The sequence below is a fragment of the Vulpes lagopus genome, chromosome 2, assembly GCF_018345385.1.
Source record: "Vulpes lagopus strain Blue_001 chromosome 2, ASM1834538v1, whole genome shotgun sequence".
Taxonomy (NCBI): Eukaryota; Metazoa; Chordata; class Mammalia; order Carnivora; family Canidae; genus Vulpes; species Vulpes lagopus.
The window spans coordinates 139522037-139547415 of NC_054825.1; the positions used below are offsets into that span (position 1 = coordinate 139522037).

The window sequence follows — 25379 nt, forward strand, 5'->3', positions numbered from 1 at the left end:
TTCTGGACTCGACTGGAAACACCATTTCAGCCTTCCACAGGGAGATGCAGGACTGCATTTCCCAGCAAAGGGTAACCGAAATACTACAATTCTATTTTTGTAAGAAGATAGGAGGAAGGGCATTTTTCCCCCAGCGACAGTTTCTGGTTCTTTGGTACACCCACAAGTCATCAAGTGTAGGAAATTTAAGCTAGAGTCACTAATTTGCTATTTATTGTAACAACATTGCCTGGTGTTTATACAGCACATTCCATTCTGTGATCTCCAAGAATGTTACGATCGTTCCCACTAAAACAGATGGAGAAACTAAGGCACACAAGACCACCAACACAGTCACCCCAAGGAGGCAAGAGCAGAAGCCATATCACTCATCACCCGGCCCATAGTCTTTGGTTGGGACTGAATCAAGATCCGGATTCAAACAAGACACTATAACCAGAAGAGGGAGGTAGATTTCACTGAGCATGGGAGCTCAGATCTTGGAAAAGGTGGGGAGATGTAGGGAATCCCACTAAACCCACACTCTGTGTGACTTACAGCCCAAGGAAGAGCGCTAGGGTGAATGGACCACAGCCATCAGGTAGGATGCCCAGGGCTCGAGGAAGCCCTCCTAGGAATTTCCCAGCTCTGAATCTAAATTGTCACCCTTAATACTTTATCCCCTAAACTTTAATTTGTGCCAAACTGCAAACCCTCTGAGGAGAAATAATGCTTAAGCTACTAGTGTTCTTTCACAGCGTCTTGTGAATTAAGGTTTTGAGAGTCCATCTGAGAACAGTTGAGGAAGACGATGCAAAGATGCTAAGAGAAAAACATAAAGATACAGGAAGGCGTGAAGCTCAATGAGAGGCAGGCACCAAGGGAAAAAAATAAAGCCAACAACTGCATCTATGTTGTAATCCTTCCCAAGTTCCAAGTTATTTTGTTTTCCTCTCTACTTGATCTCCAGCCGGCAGTGCCTTCTAGCCAGAGTTCCAACACTTCTCTGCTATTTGTATCTTCAACTATGCACAGCTCTTTCTATGACTCACTTCGATTTCACAAAAGGTAAGCTCAAGTCACTCTGTTTTGTCCCACGAATCTAGAATTATTTCAAGGAAACACTTGAAGGATATTAACATATTTTCAAATATGTGATGATGGCAAAAGCCCATCCAGAACTTAGGCTGCAATGGAAGATGATCCAGAAGTGACCAAAGAGACATGTGGGCTTTGGAAGATAACCAATCTGGATGGCTTGCCTCAGCCAGTAGTTTCTCTATAGTTTCTTGAAGCCCACAGCTCCTCCCCGACTTCTCTGTAAAATGAAGGTAAAGGACACCCACCCTCCCACAGGCTACCAGGAGGATTGAAGCAGACAATATCATGAGGAACTTCATAAAGGGCTAAGACAGGGTAAAGAGGAAAAGATCCATGCTGAGAATCACAGAGTATAGAGTATGCCAGGGCCAGCATCCAACTGCACATGAATCAGGAAGAACAAACTCAGACACACTTGATCATAATTGTGATCAAACATTACTGTTTTGTAAATATAGTTGTGCCTGCTTCTCCACGGTTTGGCCTTCCCCGGCTGAGGTCACCCCCATACAACTGGTCCAGGAGCAGGTGCTCCCCCTTCTGAGAAATCGTCAAGTTAGTAGTAGCCTAATGCTAGGTCACAATGCCTATGTCATTCACCTCACTTTGACTCACCAAATAGCCTCTTATCAATTCAGGTCATCCCAAGGAGGGAGAGTATGGTACAAGAAGATCTTGTGAGAGAGAGACCACACTCAGATAATTTTCGTTACAATATGCTGTTGCAGTTGTTCTATTTTATTAGTTACTGTTCATCTCTTACTGTGCCTAATTTAGAAGTTAGGCTTTAGCATGGGTATGTATGTATAGAAAGAAACATAGTAAATGCAGGGTTTGCTACAATCTTCAGTTTCAGGCATCCACCTGAGGGGGTCTTGGAACATATTTTGGGTGGGTAGGGGGATATAACTGTATAAACTGTGTTCACAGCTAGTAGCCAAGGTATGAATAACTCAGGGGGGGAGGTAGAAGAAGCAGGGTAAAAAAGTACAGACCGAAAGCTGTGGTTAACTATTAGTAACTATTGCCTTGAACAGGTTACTTAACCTCTCCAGGCCTCTGTTTTCTCATCTGTAAAATGGACAGACTAATTAATAGCACCTAATTCTCAGGGCTATCAGAGCATCAAATTATGTGAGTGTCTACCTTCTCAACAAGAGAGACATTGTCTTAGATGGTAGAAAAAAAAATCTTAGAAAATTAGAATGGTTTGTGTTCCCCTGAAGCTCGATGTTGCCTCACAAAAACGTATCCCTTAGTATTTCATTTTTCTCATGATGGAGAATTTAAATGTAATTCAAATTCAACTTAATCTAGTGTATTTTAAGATAAATTATACTTTTCTCCTTCACGGGACAATAATGAAGCAGAGGTTGAGAAACACTGAGTTTAGTATATATAAAGCACTTGCAACAGGGTCTGACATGTAATAAGTGTGCAGGAAGTATTTATTATGATGATCTTTATTCTGATTTTTAGTAGAAGCAGTGGTATCCCAGCTCCAATTAAACGCCACAGCTAAATTAACTGGAACCTTACAATTTCAAACTGAAGTTTAAGTGTTTTAAATGATTTAAAATTACTTAAATCATTAAAAATGGCCATAAAGTATGTGTGTTGGTGAAGCGGCTTTAAGGATGGGGAGACGGAAGCTTCTAGAAGGGAGCATTTTCAGCCATGCCTGAGGTTTCCAGCCTAAATCATGTCAATTTTTCTGAATAGCTACTACTTTTTACCCACGTACTTGTTATCTTTGTCAGAGAGAAGACAGACAAAGGCAGGAGAAAGCACCGTGCAGGAGAGCAGCCAATGCTTTGGTGAGTGGCCTACTCTGAGTCTGCTCCCTGCAAAGAAGCGCCCCTTTCTCAAAAGTTTGTCAAGAGCATCAAATGACAGCACTCAGGCACTGCACAACACAGAGTTCAGCATACAGTAGAGGCTTCATAAAGACTCGTTTTTCCTTCAAATTATGTATTTTGAATTACGATGAGCTGTACAACAGAGGTCAGCCTGAGGATGCAGTCAATAATCAGTGTAGAACTTAAAACATATTTGCAAGGAAGAGGTCTAGAGAGAGAAGGGAGGAAAGGAGAGGGGATGGAAGGAAAGAGGGAAAGAAGGAAGGAAGAGAGGGAGGAATTGTTCTGATAGAAATGTGCCAACAGACAGCATTTCAAAGCTGTGTAGGCAACCGCTACTGACTAAAGAACTGACATGTAATAAGTGTGCAGGAAGTATTTATTATGGTGATCTTTATTCTTATTTTCAGTAGAAGCAGTGGTAGTGGAGTGGGCTTTCTCATAATTTACCCTTCTCCCTGGAACGTACTGCACAGATCTGGTGTCCTGTCTAGAAAGCCCTAGAAGCCAAAGAGCAGGGCAGCTTTTCAGGCCACACCCCCCGTGAGCTGGCTGGATGTGGCGCTTGCAACGCTTCCAGGGGCATGCATGTTATTCCCCTTTGGTTTTCCTGAGTGCTAAATCCACTTGATCCATGCAGCCAAACCCCCACTTAACTCTCGTTAATAGTGACGTGCTAGAGAGCCAAGCATTTTAAGTGTAACAAATTGCCATTGTACCAGCTGCAATTATGAGTAAATTTGATCTTGAAAGAAGCCAAGGCACTGTAACTCAATAACTTTGTAACAAAGCTATCGTTCTAATAAGGATAAAGTGCCACAGTGTTTTCCCGGGTGCTTCATCAGCTTCCTTTAAACTCCAGAAGTGGGGGAGGGAGACGTTCAAGGATGCCCTGCCCCTCCCTCCCAGGAGGCTCATTAACCAGCTTTGTGGGCTTATAAATTCATAAGCCACATCGAGGTTTGCAAACACCAAGACAGAGGATTGACGTCTGCTGAGTGTTCGAGTGCCTGATGACCCTAATCTGAACAATAACGCACATATGAAGACAAATGCCTTCCTGATGATAATCTCAGAACCCGCACACCAACTCTCACGTGGGAGAAAAAAAAATCAGCCTGTTTCTAGAAACAGTACACCAGGTAGGTTGCAAAATCACTTGGTTCTCTATGTTTCCATGTACCGTTTAGCCACACAATGTAGATGGCCTACAGTGTCACTATATTACTGTTTAAGGCTTATTATCAGCCTAATACCTTCCAGTGCGATGCTGAAAAGAAAGTTTCCTGCATCACCATCTCCTTCCGTCCCACAGGGCTTTACTGAAGCTCCTAAGTAAAATTCCATCCCTGCCTAAACTCTTATCATCATGATAAAACCACATTATTTCTTTTTTATTAAGGTCTGATTATTCTGACTTACAGTTTCCAAAGTGTGGGGATTTGATAGATGCTTAATACATTTCTGTTGAATAATTAAGTGAGTAAACGAATAAAGCAAATACTCTTATTGGTTATCTCCAACTCTATTATAAATGGGTGTACACACATACACGCACGCACATGTGCATAAGATAAAACTACCAAATTGTTTCTGCTTTCACAGAAAATTCAAGAAGCAAGAAGAGACAGGCAGGTTTCATCCCAGTAGGCACCTGGCAGCGGCTTCTCACATTTGGCACAGGATCTCTGGCCAAAACAAAAGCACAATCCTATGGTGAAATGCATCCCCTCATCATTCTCTCAGCTCACTAAACCCTGCATCAACCTGACTTACTGTTAAGCAATTTGACCTGGTATAACCACTGCCACATAGCAACCTGATGAAATATTTATTGGTGCTTGTTAATGCTTCTTGGAGCCCTCCCTTCTCCTATATCCTTCCTTCCTCAACCTCACTTTTCTTGCCTCCTCACAATCAAATCTTTACTTTCCGTGCTCAGAACTTAAGGATGGATTATACATACTTGCTCCTGACATGAAACTGGAAAATCAAAATATTTGTCCTGCCTGGCAAAGAAAAATACTCAAAACCCACTTGAAAAAAAAGATCACCCATGAGACAGACATTTATAACTATGAAATTCAAAGAGTTAATGAAATGTTTTTCAAGGTTCCCAAAGTCAAAATGTGAAATGATATGCATACTGATAACTTAGATTTACAAATTGCAAATTGCATGGGAGTAAGATAACTAAATTTTCTTCCAAGTCATACAATCAGGGGTTCTAGCAACCCCTGATTGTGCATTTGTCTTATGTCTGGTAGTAGATTGAGAATTCACAAATAAATACCAAACCTGCATAGTGCAAAGCTACCTTATTCCAGACTTAAAAACATATTCTATTCAGTGGATAGCAGCTTTACTCCTTTTTTTAAAAAAAGATTGTATTTATTTATTTATTCATGAAAGACACAGAGAGAGAGAGAGAGAGGCAGAGACATAGGCTGAAGAAGAAGCAGGCTCCCGGTGGGGAGCTCTCGGTCCTGAACCTTGGGATCACGACCTGAGCGGAAGGCAGATGCTCAACCATTGAACCACCCAGGCATCCCTATAGTAGCTTTGCTCCGAATCATTGAAACCTGATTAAACCCAATGTCCTTCATCTGATGACTAGATAAACTGGGATATGGACACAGAGTGGAATACTACTCAGCAACAAAACGGAACAAACCACTGACACACACACAACCTCCCAGATGCATTATGCTAAGTGAAAGTATCCAGACTCAAGAAGCTACATATTATATTATTCTAATCATAGGACATTCTAGAAAAGGCCACACTATAGGGGCAGAAAACAGACCAGTGCTTGTCAGAGCTGTGGACGGGGGCAGGGGTTGACATATATAAAGGCACCCAACTGAGTGGGGAAAAAATAGAGAGGAAGACAAACCATAAGAGACCGCTAACTCTGGGAAACAAAGAGTTGACAGGCCCTAAGGATGGTACTTGATAGGATGAGCACTGAGTGTTATACTATATGATGGCAAACTGAATTTAAATTAAAAAAATAAAAAAACAAAAACCAAACAAAAAACCAAAAAGGAACCCAAGAGAATTTTTGATGGTGATGAATTTTCAGGGTTCTAGAGCTTGACTATGGTGGTGGTGACACAACTGTATACATTTATCAAGACTCACAGAACTGTACACAATAAAAAATAAATTTTATTTTTTGTAAATTATAACTTAATTAAAAAAAATAAGCCTGTCAAAGCTAATTTGTGGTGGGGGAGAAAAACTAAACAGTGGCTGCCTCTAGGGGGAGACCACCTACTAGAAGGAAAGCGCCTTGAGAGAAGCCTGTGAAGTGATGGGAACAATTAATATCTTGCAAGGGATTCAAATTATGTACATGTATGCACTGGTCACACCTCAAAGACTCTATATTTAATACCTGTGAGTTCCACTGCATATAAATTTTATATCAAAAGAAAAAAGCCTGAAAATAAATATATTAATGATACGCCACCTGAAGTACTTAAGGAGGAATAGGCGGACGTCTGCAATGTACTTCCAGATGCCTTGGAAAAATTAGATGGATTAATGGATGAATAAAGATGGACAGGTGCAGAGACATGTGATAAAGGAAGTAAGTAATAGTGGACTCTAAATGCTAAGTATAGTGTTCACTTTGAATTCTCGAATTTTGCTGTGCACTTGAAAATTGCTGTAACGAAATAGGGAAAAAATCCATTCTAAAGAACTAAAATATACATACAATCTAACGAGGATTCTAAAGGATTTAATAACAATATATGCCATTAACTCTTGAAAAGATGCAAGCTATCATTTTTCTTATGACTACCCATTTCCCGCCCGATAACATATTATTCAGCTTCAAAGCTTGTAAATGATGCCACAAACACACAGCTGTGCCTGTCACTTCACAGGGTTTGTTCAACTCCAAACTTGAATTAGACACACGAGGCTGAGCATGGGCCCTACTTAGCCACTGATGATAGGAGAAAACCCACCCTTCCAGAATCCTAATTCCCTGCCACCGAATTCACTCACGACGCAGGAACGGGGGCAGAAGGAAGAACGGTCTATAATTTCATTCCCAGCGATGTAATCCCAGTGCTCCCCAAGGTCCGAGCTATGGAGTCATGAACCCGAAAAAGGCCAGCTTATTGGCTGGTGATTCATCTTGCTATCTCCGTTCAGAACGACTTGGGGCACCTTTGCCCTCTTGGAGTAATTCAGCATTCTCAGATTCCGTGCCAGGCTGGACTTCTGACCCAGTTCCTGTCAGTTAATTCCATACACTGTTTAGGGCTTATGCCTATGAAGTTGGAACTTGCCCCTGTGCAGGGGCACTGCTACAACTACACTGCTTTGAAATTTCCCCAATCTACACATCTACAGATTGTGTTGCTTTGCTTACAATCACACAATCCAAAAGCTGAGAGCTGATCAGAAGGCTGATGCTTTGATTTAAAACGTCCCTAGGGTGGCAGCTCCCAGGTGAGCTGCAGCGACCCTCTACCCCAACACATACACACACACACACATGCACGCACGTACACACACACACACATTCTATTATAGAGGTTTATGGGTCAGTTATACACAGCCCAGTCTCTGAAAAAAAAATTGGCTGTGTCTCTTGGAATCAAGAATAGTTTATGAAGTGTTTCACAAGGGGCTGAAAGAGTTTGCCTTTCTACTAAACAACAGAGATGCAATCATCGTGGGGTGGGGGGGGGGGGAGAACTGGAGGGCTGGATTACAGATACTACGATAAGCTGGGAAACCAATCGAAATGACCCAACATACTATCACCATGGGATACAGGTATCCCCGGCTTTTCACAAGTTTGCATTATACCACTTCGCTTTTGCAAAAGACCTACATTAGTACCTGTTTTTGCTAACTGGAAGAAATCCCAAAGCATATTTTCACTTTGACTAAAAAAGCAAAAAATAGAGCTCTACAGTGACTTTGCAGTGAGCCACTACAAAGGCGGTGCACAACCCAAGCCACAGGCATGGCACTGCCAAGCTTTTTTGGGGTGGGGAGGATGCCAGGGGGAACTATACTCAGCACCTAAGCCTCAAGCTGGCCCCTGCAGCTCTGAACTGTGTCTGTGAGCATCTGTGCTTTATCTCCATTTATTCTCTGCATCTATGAGCAAGACATTTCCTAAGATAGCAGAAAAGCCTGAGAGGGGTTACTTTCGAGGTCTGGAAATGCTCAACTATTTTTTTTCCATGTAAATGAAGGGTCACCAGTTCTTGGCTTTATGCCCTTTTGTTCTTTGGAACGTTCCACTTTCAGATAGCTGGAGGTTACCTGTACTGGAATTTTGGTCAGTCTTCGCTGACCTTAGCTACGCCTCCCTATGTGTACTCATGCCTTAGTATCGCTAGGCTTTTTTTTTCCTAATTGTAATCTCAAGCTGATTCAGGTACAAATTAGGGCTGCCAGACTGACTAAATAATAACACGAGACACTCAGTGAGACTTCCATTTCAGAGGAACAACAAATAATTTATTTCAGTGTAAATATGGCCCATGCAATATTTGGGTCATGCTCATATTAAAATTTGTTCTTTTCTCTGGAAGCCCTAGGTATAAATATAAACTTGATATGAGTTAGTAAAAGCTTTTAACAGCTTCACACTGTTGCCAGCATATGGGTATAAAAACCAAGGCTGAAAACTTGGATTTTGGCTTCAGGCCTGGACTCCAGATTTACTAGATGGTAAGCTGCCTGAAGTCAAGGACTCCATCTACTTTTTTAGTTTTATCTCTGATGTCTGGCCCAGCACCTCATACACAATAAGCTCTCAAAATCATCCATGGGGAAAGCTAATGAGTGGGTGAAGTCTGGTATCTCTCTCATGCTACCTCATTTCTAGGCAGCTTCAGTTTTCCCTGTATTAAGGGAGGACCAGATTTTTTCCAGATCCTTCAAGAAATCTCCAACTTTGTCATTTTCTATCTGTGCATCAATGGGTTGAAAAGGGGTTTCCCATGGGTTCAAAGAGTAAATCTGAAAAGCATGTCTACATCTTAAGACACATTACTGAAACAAAGCAAAGGCTGCCCTTGAGTTGGGGCCGAGCAAATTTGTCCTAAGGATACAGTCCTGTTGCTCAACTGCTCGCTCTGCTGGTCTTTTACATTTGTTGTTTTTATTTTTTTTTTCCCCGGAATAGCAGCTTGGACCTTACAACTCATATATGGAAATGCTTGCTTAGCTTTGCCAATGGATTAAAAAAGAATCTACATGTCCACCAACAATTTTCATTAATCGTGTCCACCCTTGATTCAATCTGATTTTATTTTTGGCTTCTTCTATTTCCCACCTCCTACCCACATCCCCATCACTACCCTCTGAAAACATTGCTCATTTCTCATTTGCGTGGCTAGGCTTTTAAAAATCTGTTCTATTGTGTTGTCATTTCAGAAGATATTCCATTTTCCTTCCGAAGAACTTGTATTAAGCACAATGTTTTGCTATTCGATAATGGCCTTCTTCTGAAATTCATGAACAACAGTAATAAGAACTACCATTTTCATTCTCATACTCTTGTATCAGTGACGGATGTGTACTATGACAACAAAGAAGTGATGTTATTTGTTCCTCATTTATCATGTGCCTTGCTGAATAGCTAATATCTACACCTACCTCAAGACTAACCAGGTTAATCTCAAGTCTAATTGTACAATCAGCTCTCTCAGGTAAAATAGTGTCTTGGAGGAGAGCTAAATGTGTTAAAAAATACTCCAAGTATTAGGGAGAAAAGGAGAAAGTCTGGAAATGTACTAGAAAGAGAATATGAAAAGGGCACATGTGGTGGGCAATGTGGACTAGCAGTAAAATCACAAGTGACATTGGTTCAAGATGGTAATTAATGGATCGGAATGAACATTAGAAAGTAGTTCATCTGCTCCATGATTTTATAAGTGAAATAAGCTCAATGAGGAGTGACGCACTAATAGCAACTCTGAGCTAGTTGTAGAGCTGAGACCAGAATCCAAATATCATATGCCCGGTCATTGTGTCTGGTAACAGAATGTTTCTCCAACTGGTTGCTCCCATGTCTGTGGCAAAACGAGACAGTACTGTGTATGCTACCATAAGAGGATTTAAATTCTAGCAAAATTAAGAGAAAATTACAGATGATAGTTTTATTGTTGTCTCCATCATTGATTTTCCATAAAAATTAATTTTAAAATATCATCCATTCATTCTTTCTACTGACAGTCTTCCATGTGCCAGATACTATGCCAAGTCAAGAAAATACCGGGATTAACAAGATGTTTGGGGCTCCTGCCTCTACTGAGTTTATATCCTGGAAGGGGAAAACCAACAACAACCAAATAAAGAAGCATATGGTTTTGGATTCAGGTAGGTAACAAAGAGGAAAGTCACATGTCAAGGCTAGACGGTAGCTGGGTAGATGAGATTGAGGGTTCACTTTAGGAAGGAGGATTGGGGAAAGTTCTTCAAAGGAGGGGTGACCTTTGCTTTGATATGTGAAAGATGAGAAGATATCCATCATGCAAAGCCCAAAGGAAATGCATTCCAGGCAAAGGGAAAAAGAGAAAGAGTTGTGTTTTGAGAGGTCCGGAGGCCAAGGTAGCTACATGTAATAAGCAAAAAGAGGGCATTTCAAAAACTAGCTCAAGGAGGTAGTAAGGGGTCAGATCATGATGGCCTTTGAAGACCATTACAAAAAAAATTGGATTTTATTCCAAAGTCAATGGAAAGTCATTGAAACATTTGATCTTTGTATATCTTAAAAAGCATATGCTCAGTGGAATACAACCGTGGAGAAGAACAAGGGTGGAAATAGAGGCATTTGCTGTGGTCCAGGTCAAAGATGATGGGTGGGATTAACAAGACCAGTGGTGGTGCAGGAGATTTGCAGACTGCTCTATTTTGGCTTGAGCAACTAGATAAATCATGGCACATGATTTGCTAGGAAGGAAAGGGTTGAGGACAAAGGTGATGCATAGGAATTAAAAGTATCATATATGTCATGGGACACCTGGGTGGCCCAGTGGTTGAGCATCTGCCTTTGGCTCAGGTTGTGATCCCGGGGTCCTGGTATTGAGTACCGCATCAGGCTCCCTACAGGGAGCCTACTTCTCCTCTGCCTATGTCTCTGTTTCTGTCTCTCTCTCTCTGTGTCTCTCATGAATAAATAATTTAAAAATCTCAATCAATCAATAAATGTATTATGTGTCATACTTTGTTTTAGATGCTTACTAGACATCTAATTTGAGATGTCAGGTAGATGACAGGAAGAGGTATAAATCTGAAGCAAAGACACCAGCATAAAGGTGAGCCCTGGGTTTCCAAAATTGAATATGTGAGGTAGAGGGGGTGCCATCAATGACAAGAGTAGAACGTGTAGGAGAGGCAAGAAAAAACAGAAAGAATGTAGTCTCAAGAAACTGAGTCACTTTTCAGGAAGGAGCAAATGATTGATCACTATGTCAAAGGCAAGGTAGCATCAGACGAGGACGAAGATATACCCATAGGCCTTGAGATATCAAAGCGTTGCTGATGTCAACAAAAGCAGCTGCATTATAATAGTTAAAAAATATATCACACGGTGTGGAAGGTACCTATCAAGAGTCATTTTCAGGTGTTTGTCTATCCTTCCAAAACTACCCTGCATGGAATTACATACACTAGGACACAAGTCCTTTTTTTGTCATTTGAACCTAAAACATAAACGAGAACATGTCGTATATGCTCTTTCTATATCGCTTATTTTGAAGAACTTTCCTTAGCAGTCTGTATAGACGTAGAACATCATTTTATTGGCAACTTACTACTTTGTTTAATCTGTGCTTTTGATCTTTTCTTGCACGTACAGTTCATTATATTGTGTAGGACAGTACACTTCTCAAGTGTACCATTGGTGTACATGTGCTAACAAGGATCAATCTTCCACTGTGGGGGAGAGTCAGACAAAGGAGTTAAGGGATCACCGTACAGAGATCAGAGCTGGAACCAAAACTCAGAGATTCTTTCTGTGACTCCATAATTCCTCCTCTTATGTTGTAAGAATTGATTGACATTTGGTGGAACTGAGCACAAATCAACAAAATGTACAAGCCACTTATTAACAAATCAGGCCTTTTCAATGGTGATATTCTAATTGGATTTCTTATTTTACTCTTGCATTCATTAAAATAAATAACACGGATTGCTATGGTATCTCTTCAAAGCCAGACAATGAAAATGGCTTTGACTTTTGTTGCTGGTTACTGGGTTTTGTTCATTGTTTGCTTATTTATTTCTCCTTCACCTGCCCTGTGGCTATAAAATTCTCTTCTAAGACCTATTATAGACTAAACATTTGTGCTCCCCCCCAAATTCAGATGTTAAACCTCTAATATCCAATGGGATGGTAGTAGGAGGTGGGGCCTTTGTGAGGTGAACAGGTCATGAGGGAGGAGCACACATGAATGGAGTTAGTGCCCTTATAATGGAGGCCCCAGAGATTGCCCTTGCCCCTTCTGCCACGTGAGGACACAACAGGAGGACAGCTGTCTAGGAGCTAGGAAGTAAGCTCTCACCAGACACCAAGTCGACCAGCACCTTGATCTTGGACTTCCCAGCCCCCAGGACAACAAGAAATAAATTTCTGTCGTTTATAAGCCACCCAGACCATGGTATTCTATTAACAAACGATTCGAACTAAGAAGACCTATCTAGAATATTACCACCCTACATTTTCTAGATACAGCATCTGCTTTTTTGGAATCTGACAGCCTAGAAATCCTACATAAACTAAGAAAATAAATACATATTTTACATTTTTGACCCTTCCTTCAAGTGGCTGAAGTGACTTATGCAAAATCCGTAGCTACCCTACTCTGCCCCCATCAATTCTCTTTTCTTATTTTCACATGGCTATCACTTCATTTGCCATTTGTTCTTTTCTCTGACTTACCCAGTTTCCTCTGACCTTTATTTCCTTTTAAGACTGTTTCTCCCAGTACAGTAACAGGTATCAGCAGGAAAGTGGGCAAAGCATAAGTGAAACTAGAACGAGCCCTCTATCCTGTCCTCAGCAGCTTGAGACTTCGCTACAGAACTCAAGTGACCTGCACCTATTGTTTATGCCCAAAAGATACTCGTATTTCAATTTGGAGACAAAGGCACAGAGAAAAATCACGTTTGAGCCACTCGGGGGAGCATGACCAACCAGAACAAACACTGGTGTTCGGGTGAGGATAAGACCCAAGGAAAGTTATGGAAGTGCTGGAATCTTTCACACCTCCTTCCCTTTCTCCAGACACAGCTCAAGGGGTCACAAACTGGGATGCCTCTTGGCCACATTTTCTTTGGCCCACACCAATGTTTTAAAACTTTCCAATTATTTGCCAACATTTAAAATCAGGAAATGTCATGCAGACATTCAGACTTGCCGGTTCTTTGGAATTAGCAGAACCGAGCCGGCTTGCCCACATGACAAGTGGCTGCAGCAGAGTGGCAGCTGCTCCCCTACACACAGCAAGGGTTCTCCACTTTGCTGTTTGCCCAATTATTTTATATCTGGCCCATCTCACTCATTCTTGTTATCTGCACTCCCATTGTAGGCATGCGAGTTTATAACCTTTGAAAATGAAATACTGCCAAGTGCTCTCTAATAAAGATTTGGCAACCTTTCCAAAGTAGCTGAGAATTTTATTTTTTTAAATTCACTCCTGCCTATAAGGGATTTGAGTCATGACTGAAACCTTCCCATCAGACAACCCTGCAGCGTACAATCTGACTCTCTGGTTTCTGACCATCCAGACATCTGAAAGACCTGGACGTGAGACAGGAAAGAAGGGGTGGTGGGGAAGACAGTGGGGTCTGCATTCACATACCTCCATCTGTCTTTCTCATACATCCAGCCGTCCTGCCACCATAAATGTATCAAAGGTTGCAAACTTGTGGCTGAAATGCTTCTGCCTAGGTTATATACATTCTAGGGGTGCCTGGGTGGCTCAGTCAGTCAGTAAGCATCTGCCTTCAGCTAGGGTCATGATCCCAGGGTCCTGAGATTGAGCCCCGCAGCTGCTTCTCCCTCTCCATCTGCCCCTCAACCCACTGGTGCTCTCTCTGTCTCTCTCAAATAAATAAAACCTTAAAAAAAAAAAGAATATATGCATTCTAGTAGGGTTTTTAAGACACAGAGATGCTACCAAAACCAGACAGGATTTTGTTATAATGGTTGCATTTCACAGCTGAAAAGGTGGCGAAGAAGGTAGTCTGGAACATGACAGCCTCCGCTATGCCCTTGTACAGCCAAGTCCATGTCCTCCCTGTACATTGTCAGAGGCAAGCCTATGCTGCTTTCAGAAGAATTCATTCTCAGGATACTTGGTAACTGTCATTCACTGGTGAGATGCTGAGAGGCATGTGCGTACTGATCATGGTTATGACATAGCTAAGGACACAAGGACTCGGGTAACTGCCTGAGAGGACACCACTACTGTCATCCCACCTCAACATGTTCAGGATCATCCCACACGGCTGGATGAGCACCCACCCGGGGACATTATATTACAAAACTGCGCTTCCCCCAAGAAAATTCAAACCATTAAGTTATTACCACATTTAAAAGCAAACAGCAGAAAATTAACTGCCAAAGAAAACAGTTCACAGGAGCAGCAGCTGGAATGAGGGCAGGTGGAGCAAGTGGAAATGGAGCATGGCCTGAACAGGAAGCACCTGAACTCAGGTGAAACCAATACCACAGCCGCATCAAGCCGAATGGAATCTTCTCGGCAAAAAGGCGGGGCTGCAACTCATGCCTGGGAGCCAGGTGAGAGGGAGTTCAGACACTTCTGAGCATATCAGGCTTCTTCCCTTCCAAGGGTCTGCTGGTAGGTCAGGTGCATGTGGACAACTAACTGTTTGGTCTCAGAGTTAAGAGAGAGAGGGAATGAAGGTGCTGGTGTCCCCATGGACCAACTCAAGATTAATCAGAAGTGAAGAAAAAAATATTCCAAAATTACAAAATGAACCCATGGGTGGAGGGTAAGTTTGACCAAAAACAACAGGATTTGCACAGTTCTTCGAGAACATGGCTGCTAGGCAGAGGGAGATACCTCCGTACACCTACTCCATTCCATGATCGCAGGTCATTCACTTTTAAGGCAGAAAGAGTAAATGCCAGTCATCTGAAAAATCAAATTCCGGCCACAAGAGATACCACCCTGTGTTGGTAAGGACACTGAGCTTTCCTGTTGTCTTTCCCAGGGCTTATCTCCCACTCATCTTGCTAACTACACCCAAGCACTTCCATTTTTCTCTTCCTTCCTTTCCTTGTACCCCTTTATTTGTCACTGTTCAATGCTTGAATGCTCTGTTTGAAAAGTCTCTTAAGAGGAAATGGCTTATGGATAAACGTAACAAATGGGCAGTATCTCTGGGAGCAATATAAGCTTGCACTTCATTCTGGGCCACATTTATAGAGGAACAATTGCTGCTCCTAGAGAATAAGCAAGGGGCTTTAAGTATTTAAAGAGCCGTTATGTATAAATCTGGAAGGGAAAAAATAGATTCAATGGGTAGACATAACAGGCAGCAGATTAGAACTCCACAAGCTGAATCTCTTCATTATAGAAATGTTTGCTTTATCCAGTATTGAACTCTGTCACTGGGCATGCTTATAGATCTAAAAACAAACAAAAAACAAAACAAAAAAACCCACCACCCTCTTAGGGTATGCTGGAAAGCATGCCAGCACTGGATAGGAAAAAGATAAGTCTCCATCTAAGGATTCTATGATTCTGCAGTAAATAATATCATACGAATAGTTTTTCCATAATGAGATGAGATATATAGTGTCACACATCCATGTGATGGGGCAGCTTGATACACATGAGCTTTAGGAGAAAACCAGACAGGAGAGGCGTCTATTCCTTATTCCATGGCAGAGGGTGATTCTATCCTAGATTTGGAAAAAAACCGACCTATAAATAGACTTGAACTCAGAAGAAGTACTGGAAAAAATAAAAACAATGGAATATTACTCAGCCATTAGAAATGACAAATACCCACCATTTGCTTCAACGTGAATGGAACTAGAGGGTATTATGCTGAGTGAAGTAAGTCAATCAGAAAAGGACAAATATTATATGGTTTCATTCATTTGGGGAATATACAAAAATAGTGAAAGGGATTATAGGGGAAAGGAGAGAAAATGAGAGGGAAAAATCAGAGAGGGTGACAAAACATGAGAGATTCCTAACTCTGGGAGTCGAAAAAGGAGTGGTGGAAAGGGAGGTGGGTGGGGGGATGGGATGACTGGGTGACGGGCACTGAGTGGGGCACTTGATGGGATGAGCACTGGGTGTTATACTCTATGTTGGCAAATCGAACTCCAATAAAAAAATATATACAAAAATAAATAAATGGAAAGGCTAGAACATTCGAGATAAAATCTAATGGGCAAAAAGAGCTGTATTTGTATGTTACACATGGACAGGACATGAGAACCTAACTTAATGGCAAGGGTTTTGTTTGTTTGGTTGGTTTTGTTTTAATTTTTAAATATCTACTCTAATAGGAAATTTAGGATTCTGGTTTTTCTCTTCTGGGTAAGGAGGAGGAGAATGAAAAATCTGACCTGGTCAGAAAAATCTGACCCATGCCTTTGTCTGTGTGGGCAACACAAAAGCTATAAGGAATTTCCATTCTGGGGCGCCTGGGTGCCCCAGTCAGTCAAGCATCCAAATCTTGATTTCAGCTCAGGTTGTTGTGATATCAAGCTGTTGAGATCAAGGTCCCCATCTAGCTCCACACCAGGTGGGGAGTCGGCCTGAGATTCTCTCTCCCCACTCTGTCCCCACCCCTGCTCACACACACACACACACACACACACTCTCTCTCTCTCTCTCTCTCTCCCTCTCCCACCCTCACTCAAATAAATAAATAGATCTTTGAAAAAAAAAAAAGAACTTCCATTCCAAAGCTTTCTACAAATGACAGCCTCCTTGACCAAATGCTGCAGGGCTGGCAAAGATTTCTAAACAGATTAATGAGAGGCTTCTGAGAATGTTAACTCAAAACTGTTGTTTTTAAAATTTAGCTTAGATCTCTTTCAGAAAAGCTAGTCAGTCAAAAAGAAAGGTATGGATAAGGATATTGTAAGACTCACTGGTCCAACCGCTGTAATACGGTACCAACATTTTCTGCAAAACTGTTATTACGGTACTAGTGACACTGTCTTAGAAGTCTGTGAATCTCTGTCATTTAAAAAGCTAATCATAACATAATGTTAACATATGGAGACCAGGCTATTCTGGTTCTCTGAGCTCATGTGCCCCAACTGACCACAGCATTTTCTTAGCACCAGGAAGCTTGTTCTTACAACTCTCCTGGTCATTTTTGCATTTCCTTCTTTAGAACCTTCTAAATAAAAACAAAAGCAGAGGAAAAAAAAAAACATGCAATTTACTATAGCAAGTAAAAGCCAGGGTCTGCGTTGTGTGTGTATTCCCTGCAATTGATCAGTATGCCCTTTATTAAGAAAATGGCAATCAAAAATAACTTTGATCCATCACCAATGTTTGCCATTAAGCTATTTCCTATGGTCCCATCACCCAAATCACACATGTGCTCCACTGTGGCACACAAGCCATCCACCACATACACATCCAACAGTAAGAGGAAAAGAAGATCTTCCTAAGAAAGCAAATGTCATGTGGACACTAGCTCTACACTCCCAATGAGGTCTGCTGGGAGTGAAACAGAGTCAGCCCATACACATTTACGTGGTCTCTAAGCATCTCCCCATAAACACTTATTCAGTAGGAAGGGGAAACTAGTCATTTTAACATAGAGAAAATTGGCAGATACCACATGTGTCACCACCAAGGTCCCAAAGTTAAAATCATGAGTACTGAAACAAGTCAATATCATGCACATCCTGATCTGATGCACTTCTTTGATATTCTTGCTAAACCTGAACTAAGCATGATTTTGGATAATCTACAAAATAACTGGCCTATAATCTTCAAAAAGAGTGCTAGTTGTTGGAGTGCCTGGGTGGCTCAGTAGGTTAAGCATGCAACTTTTGATTTTGGCTCAGGTCCTGATTCCAGGGTCCTCGGATGGAGCTGTGTCCTGGGCTCCATGCTCAATGGGGAGTATGCTTGAGGACTGTCTCCCTCTTCCTCCACCCCTACTCCTGCTTTTATGTGTGTGCGCACAAGTGTGCCTGTGTACGTGCTCTCTCTCTCTCTCTCTCTCTCTCTCTCTCAAATAAATCTTTAAAAAGAAAAAAGTGCTACTTGTTTAAAGAGAAAAAAAAAAAAAGAAAAGGGAAAGAAGTATGACACAGTCTTCAAAGGGGACATGGGACAAATGACAACTAAATGTGTTCCTGGCCCAGAAAAGAGACAACTGGCAAAACTTGAATGAAATCTGTAGACTGGATAATAATATTAAATCAATGTTAATATCCAGATTTCTACCAGAATGTTAATGGTTTGTACTTCTGGTTATAATAACAGAATGTCTTTCATTTTAGTAAATACCCAGTGAAATATATACTCAAAGGGACATCATGTGTATAATTTGTTCTCAAATTTTCAGAAAAAAACTTATATACAAAGATTTGTACATACACATGTTATAGAGAGAATATGATCAAGTGAGTCTGGTAAAATGTAAAACATAAATATTTAGGTAATGCAGGAAGCTTATATAGGGATTCCTCACAACATTTCTGTGACTTCTTCAAGTGAAATTTTTTCAAAATTAAAAAATAATAATAGTGACCCACCTAGGCCTGAGCTTTTCGAGGGGGGAGCTGGAGAAGGAGGAATGTAGTGTACCTCCATCCCATTTGCTTCCCTATCCCCAATACTGGATTGTGCTGGGTTTCCCTGAAAGCCACCGTGGAAGCTTGCCGTGAGCTCCCTTAGGGCACCACTGCAGCTCCAGATCCTCAGAGCCTACCACAGGGCCTGTCATATCCTATAGGCTCAAGGAATGGCCAATTAATGAATGAATGAGCTATAAGAAGTATCTGAAAGAAACTGTGGACAGTCCCCATCATGGTGCTCCATCTGCAAAGTCGGTCAGATCATGGCCCTCCTGTATAAATAGCTGGGTGGGAATGAGGGGCAAGAGGCATCTGAATAAAGAATAAGATATTGTTCTTCCCAAGGGGTATTTTTTTTATTGAGGAGGAAGGTAACTGAGTATGTTCCCTAGAGCTATCCTAAAATGGCCCTACTCTCCTGGACTGGGTGAAAAAGACCATACATTCCAGGTATGCTGTGTGCCGGCATCCAAGGTCTCTGTTGGATCCTGGATAAGCTATCTGATGCACTGAGATAAAAAAAAATGACCAGGGGCGCCTGGGTGGCTCAGTTGGTTAAGCATCAGACTCTTGATTTCAGCTCAGAGCACAATCTCATGGGTTGGGGGATCAAGCCCCAGGAAGGGCTCCACACTCAGTGGAGTCTGCTTAAAGATTCTCTGTATCTGTCCCTCCCTCTTCTCTCTCTCTCTCTCTCTCAAATAGATAAATATTTCTAAAAAACAAAGAAAAAATGAAGACCAAGATTCCCCAAGATGGCATTGAAGACTGAAACAGCTCCATATTCAATAAACCCTTCATTATGAACACAATGCCTCATTACATTCTGTTCTTACCTCCCAAACCAGCTAGTACTTGGTTTCTCAAATTCACACTGACTACACACATGAGCTATGAAATTGGAATCATTTTAATTACCAAAGTTCAAGAAAGCTTCAAAAAAAAGTTGTTTAGCAGATGAAAAACGTGACTTCGCTTCAAAAATTTAGCTAATTCAAGAACATCCCAACAGATTGCTTTTCCAGAGACATTCAATTCTGAATAGAGATGAAGGGAGAAAAAAAATACAATCCTCAGGCCACTGGAGTGTAAGTCTTAGGGGATGTTCTTATAACCCAAAATTGGGTCATAGAAAATTGGGACCTACAAGAAATGTGCTTTCTCAAACCACCAAGATACCATTTCACAATCATGAACACTGTGATAATATTCCAGAAACAAATTAAACAAGGCAAACCGTGGCACATAACAGAGGGCAGGACTCCAAACTGCAAACCTGATTTGCATATTAATTCAAATAAGGACTTTTGGCTTTAATAAGGAATATAATTTTCGTGGAATCTCTAGGTGAGATTCCTAGGCTTGCTTGTAGGGACTTGTTCACCAATTTATTTGAAAATGAGTTCATGTGGCAAATCCAAAACACAATGGGTGGGAGGACCCTTCCTAATCAATAAATAATCAACAGAGAGCCCACAGAGGAACTGGGGCAGGCTGGTACAGCTGCCTTCTCTCCCACTTTACTAGCCATATCCAGGGGGGCCAAGCAGATCCCCCTCAGAGTCAATGCCTTTCCTCTAACTTAGTAAGGGCAGGTGTGTAACTCATCCTGAGTTTTAATTGCTAGTTACTGGTTTTTTGGTCCCTAATGCCCTTCAGCTTCCTATCTCCCAGCTTAAAGCTGTCCCACATCTCTAGGATGGAGTGGGAGATCATGCATGTATCATATCTCCTTCTTGGCAATCCCAGGGGTATATTGGCCATATAACCCCAAGGGACATGGAATAAAGACAACGTACAAGAAGTTACCTGATGAGCCCTAACTCAAGAACAGGAGCCAGTTTCTATCCCTTCTGTGCTCAGTGGCCTTCTCATCCCAGATACGATCTAGTCCTTGGGCTGCCAATGACAAGGCTCTATCAGTCCCACCTGACATTGCGAGGACTCGGGGTGACCAGACAGACCCCTGACCTAAAGACTCTGTTAGAGACCCCTCTATGGAGTTCAGCTAGAACCTCAGATCTGCAGGCAAATCTAGGATGGTGTGGTATTTGTGTTATTTCAGTACTTCTGAAATCAATCACTATCTCTCCTCCCACACACTCCTCCCTTCACCATGAGAACCCCTATTTATGATACCCCAGGGCCGTTCTCCAGGTGGGACATGATCCTGGCATCTCAGTGAAAATCAAGCCATTGTCTATTTTTGTCTGAAGCGGAAGCCAAGCTGCTAGACCCCAGGGTGATGTGACGGCTCCTGAAATTTGAGTCTTCACGCTGGTCATCAGTTCCCAGTGTGATATTACCAATGAAAAATGCAGAAGCTTATGCCTCTTGGTCCCCACCCAACTGGTTCTTCTTACCTTTGGTTCCATTGAAATGAAACTGTGGGTTCCTCTGCTTGAGAGAACTGACCTTTTAATCGTCCTGCTATGGTAGAAGTGGTAGTAGTCCTTGAGGGCCCCGATCTGTGGAGACAGGAGGGGAAGCGCAAAACGTGAGTGAATGGGAGTTAAAGGGAGTCTTCTGTTTTCCCTGTTTTTCATTAAAATGAGGATGCACAACAAAACAAGGTCCATAAATTATGCAGCTGCCTCGATGCTCAAATGTTACTTGAACCTCGGTGATCACTTTTCAAAAGCAAGACACGTGATATGAAATGGAGTGTCCTTGAGGCAGTGACTGCAGAACTAAAGATTATAATGGGACAGCTTAGCCTCTCCGTATCTCCCTTTTAATGTTTAATTTATATGCAGCATTTTAAGTAATTCTATATCCATTTATATCCAAATGTGGGAAAGAGAAAAAAAAAACCAAATAGCTATCTGGTTATAAAAACACACTGCATTCTGTTTGCTTGGAGAAATGTACAATGAAGGACCTTGTTAGATTATTTATATCATCAATTTGAAACAAGTCCTGAGCAGTTGGTCATTCACAAAGAAAACACTACTTAGTTTGTTTTCCTGACTTAAGCAGACAGTATAAATACATGGCAGTTATTCATTTATTGCAAAACTAAAAGTGGGAGGGCAGTGTCTACAAGACAAAGATCACATATCATACCTATCAATGAAGCATCCCCTATACAAATAGTTTGATCCACTTTATCTCAACCACTTCTTTGACAAATTCATATTCTCATCTGTGCTACCCTCCCTTTAGTTGAAAACAGGTCTGTTCAGGATAGCTTTGAAAATAAGTCACTGTCCACTATCGGGAAAACAAACAAAATCCTAGATAATCATACTCTCTCAGCAGATTATAAGATGTGGGTCACATACATGGATATTGAACAGTACACCAAATGACGACAGAAGAGCTCGGTCCTCATTCTGGCTGACACTGTTCAGAAGTGGCTTCTTGGCTAAATCCCATATACTTACTATGTCCCTTTTTCTATTCCTATAAAACTGGGCATTGGGCTAATTAATTTTAAGATGACCGTAGCCCTCAAATTCTAACAAATTCCATTCTTTGACACTGATACTTTTGTTTTGTTTTCTTTGTGTAAATATATCAAATGGGCTATTTCCCCAATACCATGGCTCTGACCTCAAAGAATGACCATCAACAGGATGTTTTCCAATTGGGACAATTCAAAAGTTGGCTTTCTTAATTAAAAAAAAGAAAAAGAAAAAGAAAAAATAAATTAAAAAAAAAAAAAAGAAAAAGTCATTGGCCCAGCTTCATTCTTCCAGGTAAAAGGTTTATTGTTTTAGTTCTCTTCTTTCCATCAGTTCTCAATCATCATCCCATCCCCTCCAGTAAGGATGATCAATCCATCTCAATGCCATTTTAGAGTCACCCCCTCTCTGAGACTTTATGCTCTAAATGAACATCTCTAATCATTATTAGATCTGACAAGCTGAAGTCACACGTTTTTAACTCAAGTGGAAACTGCTCAGATGTACACAGAAAAGATCCGGGACTTTGAAGCAGCAGCAAACAATGAGGAGGAGGACACAGATGCTAGTCTCAGTCTCCAAGAGGGTTTCAAGGAGGGATTTATGGGCCAAATTTAAGATTCCAGAGGACTAAGGGTAGAATTCACAATGGGCTGTGTAATCCTTTATAAGAAAATCTTAAAATCCCAAGGAGCTTAGAGCTTTCATCTCATGTAGCTTTTGTCAAGTGTGCTCCTTGGGTAAACACAGTAGTTCTTTTGGAGAGGGGCATAAAATCTTTGAGGAAGAACTTTATACAGAACCTATCATCTGCATGAAAAATGTCCGTGAGTTTCAGACCATGTCCACCCAACTGTAATGGAGCCTCTTTGATTATAGGAAATAACTGAATTCAACTAAACTATTAAACCCAAATATGGATGAAACAGACCCTGAAGGTATTTTTCTGATCCTTTGTGGCTTCTTTGGTAAAGACTGGAATCCTGGACTTACGTACTGGGTACAAAGCTGGAAAACAGAGCCCTTGTCTTGACTTAACTGCTTTAGGATGTTAGATACAACATTTAACCATTTTGGGTCTTGGTTCCTCAACTGTAAGATCAGGACACAGGAGAGACTGCGCATCAGAGTCAAATGGCAGATAAAAATGCTTATGGGTAAAGGTGGTTATAAGGACTGGAGGTTGTAGGAACAGGTGCACTGCCTGGTCAAGTCAGATTACTGGTTTCCCTTCTAAATTTATATTTAAGTCCTATTTTCTCTCACCTCCTATCTTGCAATTGATCCCTTACCTCTCTATCCCTTGGTCAGAATTCCTCTTGGTGTACCCTAGTATTTACCTCTTAACTTCCCCATCTTAATGGGCAAAAGTCAAAAAGTCTGATGATGCACTGTTGGCAAGCATGCAGGCACAAATGCAGCTTATATAGGATTGGTAAAGAGCGTTCCTTGGGACAACTGTTTTGAAAACCATTTGGTGATATAAACTACCTAATTAAGATATAAACTATACCTAAACTTTAACCCAGTCTTTCCACTTCTAAAAATTTATTATACAGATACAGTCACTTATATATAAGAATGGATGTCAGAGCAAATTTTATAAAGCAAAAGAATGCAAACTAGCTATAATCAGTAGGTGTTTGGTTCTATATGAACTAAAATGAATTATCTTCAAGGTAGGAAAGAAAAGAAAAAGAAAAAGAAGAAAAGGGAAGGGGAAGGGAAGGAAGGAAGGAGGAAGAGGGAGAGAGAAAGAGAGAGAGAATGAGGGAGGGAGGGAGAAAATATGACCCAATTTTTGCAGGAGAACAAAGAACGAACCTGTATTACACATATGCTTATATGCATAGGATATGTCAGGAAGAACACTTGAACTACAACGAGAGCCTGTCTTTTCATTGTTGATGTATAGTCACTATTTTTAAATTTAAAAAAAACTAATTAAAAATGAAAGAAACAAACAAATAAATTAATAGTGCTCACATACACACACACACACACACACACACACACACACACTCATATCCCACCTACTCTTCCAGGGACAAAACTGCTTTCCAAAGTCTGTGTGCCTGGTACAAGGGCCACATTTGTCCGCCCCATTAAACCTCTCTAGCAGTAAGCTCTAGTTTATCTTCACCTTTCAGGGATTCTGTTTCCTCTACAGGGTTGGCGAATGGTGTTCAGTGACGGACTGATGTCTCATTTACTGAATGCCTGCCATGTGCTAGGCATCTTGCTGCTCCTTCTACATGTTATCATATTTAACTTAATTCCCCCAGGAACCCTGGAAGATAAATATCATTACCTCCAATTTGATAAGTGAAGTTACTGGAGCCCTGGGAATGCCCGCAAGTACACAGCTAGTATTGGGGGGTGGGAAAGAAATGTAAATCCCTGTTGAACGTCTAGAACCAGGGTGAAGCGAGGTCACGTGGTACATCCTAAAAGGGGGGCCCATTCCAACATCCTTCTAGTGAGTTTTCCTATACTGCAGAGCTAAAAAGCTAAACTCTATGCAGCCAGGTTGATCAAAGTTCTGACAACGAAAGGTAGACTACAGCATCCTGGGGCACTCTCTTGGAGGCCTTTATGCTTTTCAGCGGTGGTTGTGGCAGAGGTCTTTATGCCTTGGCCGCTAGCTTTCTGCGCATTCATTTTGCACATCCCATTTTACTGATAAATTAGCAAGAGATTATAGAGGACTATGGGGCAACAGAGAGTAGCTTCCTCATTCTTCAGCTTTTTGTTGAGGGCAAAGTAGCAACTCTTGTAAAGACCTATTCTGTGATGTGGCATTGGCGGACGTTTCTGAAAGCTTTGCTTGCTCGATTGATTCTACAAGCTATTTAACAGTCTATACTACATGCCTTCCAAAGTAGAATGACTGGTGGACTCCACGTTAGGCTCCCTACTAAATCTAAAATTGGATAGATCACAACTTCTGAAAAAGTAGCTACATATTTACACAATCTTATACAACTTAAAGACCTTCTGAGTTATGTACCTCCTGAGTCATGGATTATAGGTACCAGTGAGCCCCAGGCCCCCAGGTGACACACTGTGTCTGTTCTGACCACCTGTCCGATGACTACACTCACTTCTAGTCTGCTCAGGGCCATACACACCAACCTCCTCTCTCAAATCTGTTTTCTACTCGCAGCCAGAGAAAGGCCACAAGATGCAAATTTGGTCCTACTGTTGCCTAAAATTTGTAGGGGCTTCCCTCTG

General features: G+C 41.4%; 1 protein-coding gene across 10 annotated transcripts in view; it reads right to left on the reverse strand.

The window, feature by feature from the left end:
• The window catches only part of PCSK5 (proprotein convertase subtilisin/kexin type 5), a 446264-nt gene that overhangs the window by 381669 nt on the left and 39216 nt on the right, over positions 1–25379 (reverse strand). For 8 of the 10 annotated variants that reach the window (XM_041744555.1, XM_041744554.1, XM_041744551.1 and 5 more), the window contains exon 2: positions 21102–21206. In XM_041744555.1, the coding sequence (XP_041600489.1) occupies positions 21102–21206 (105 nt within the window). Of the gene's footprint in view, positions 1–21101; positions 21207–24288; positions 24311–25379 lie in introns of those variants that run through there. The other 2 variants (XM_041744558.1, XM_041744559.1) reach the window with 2 other exon arrangements.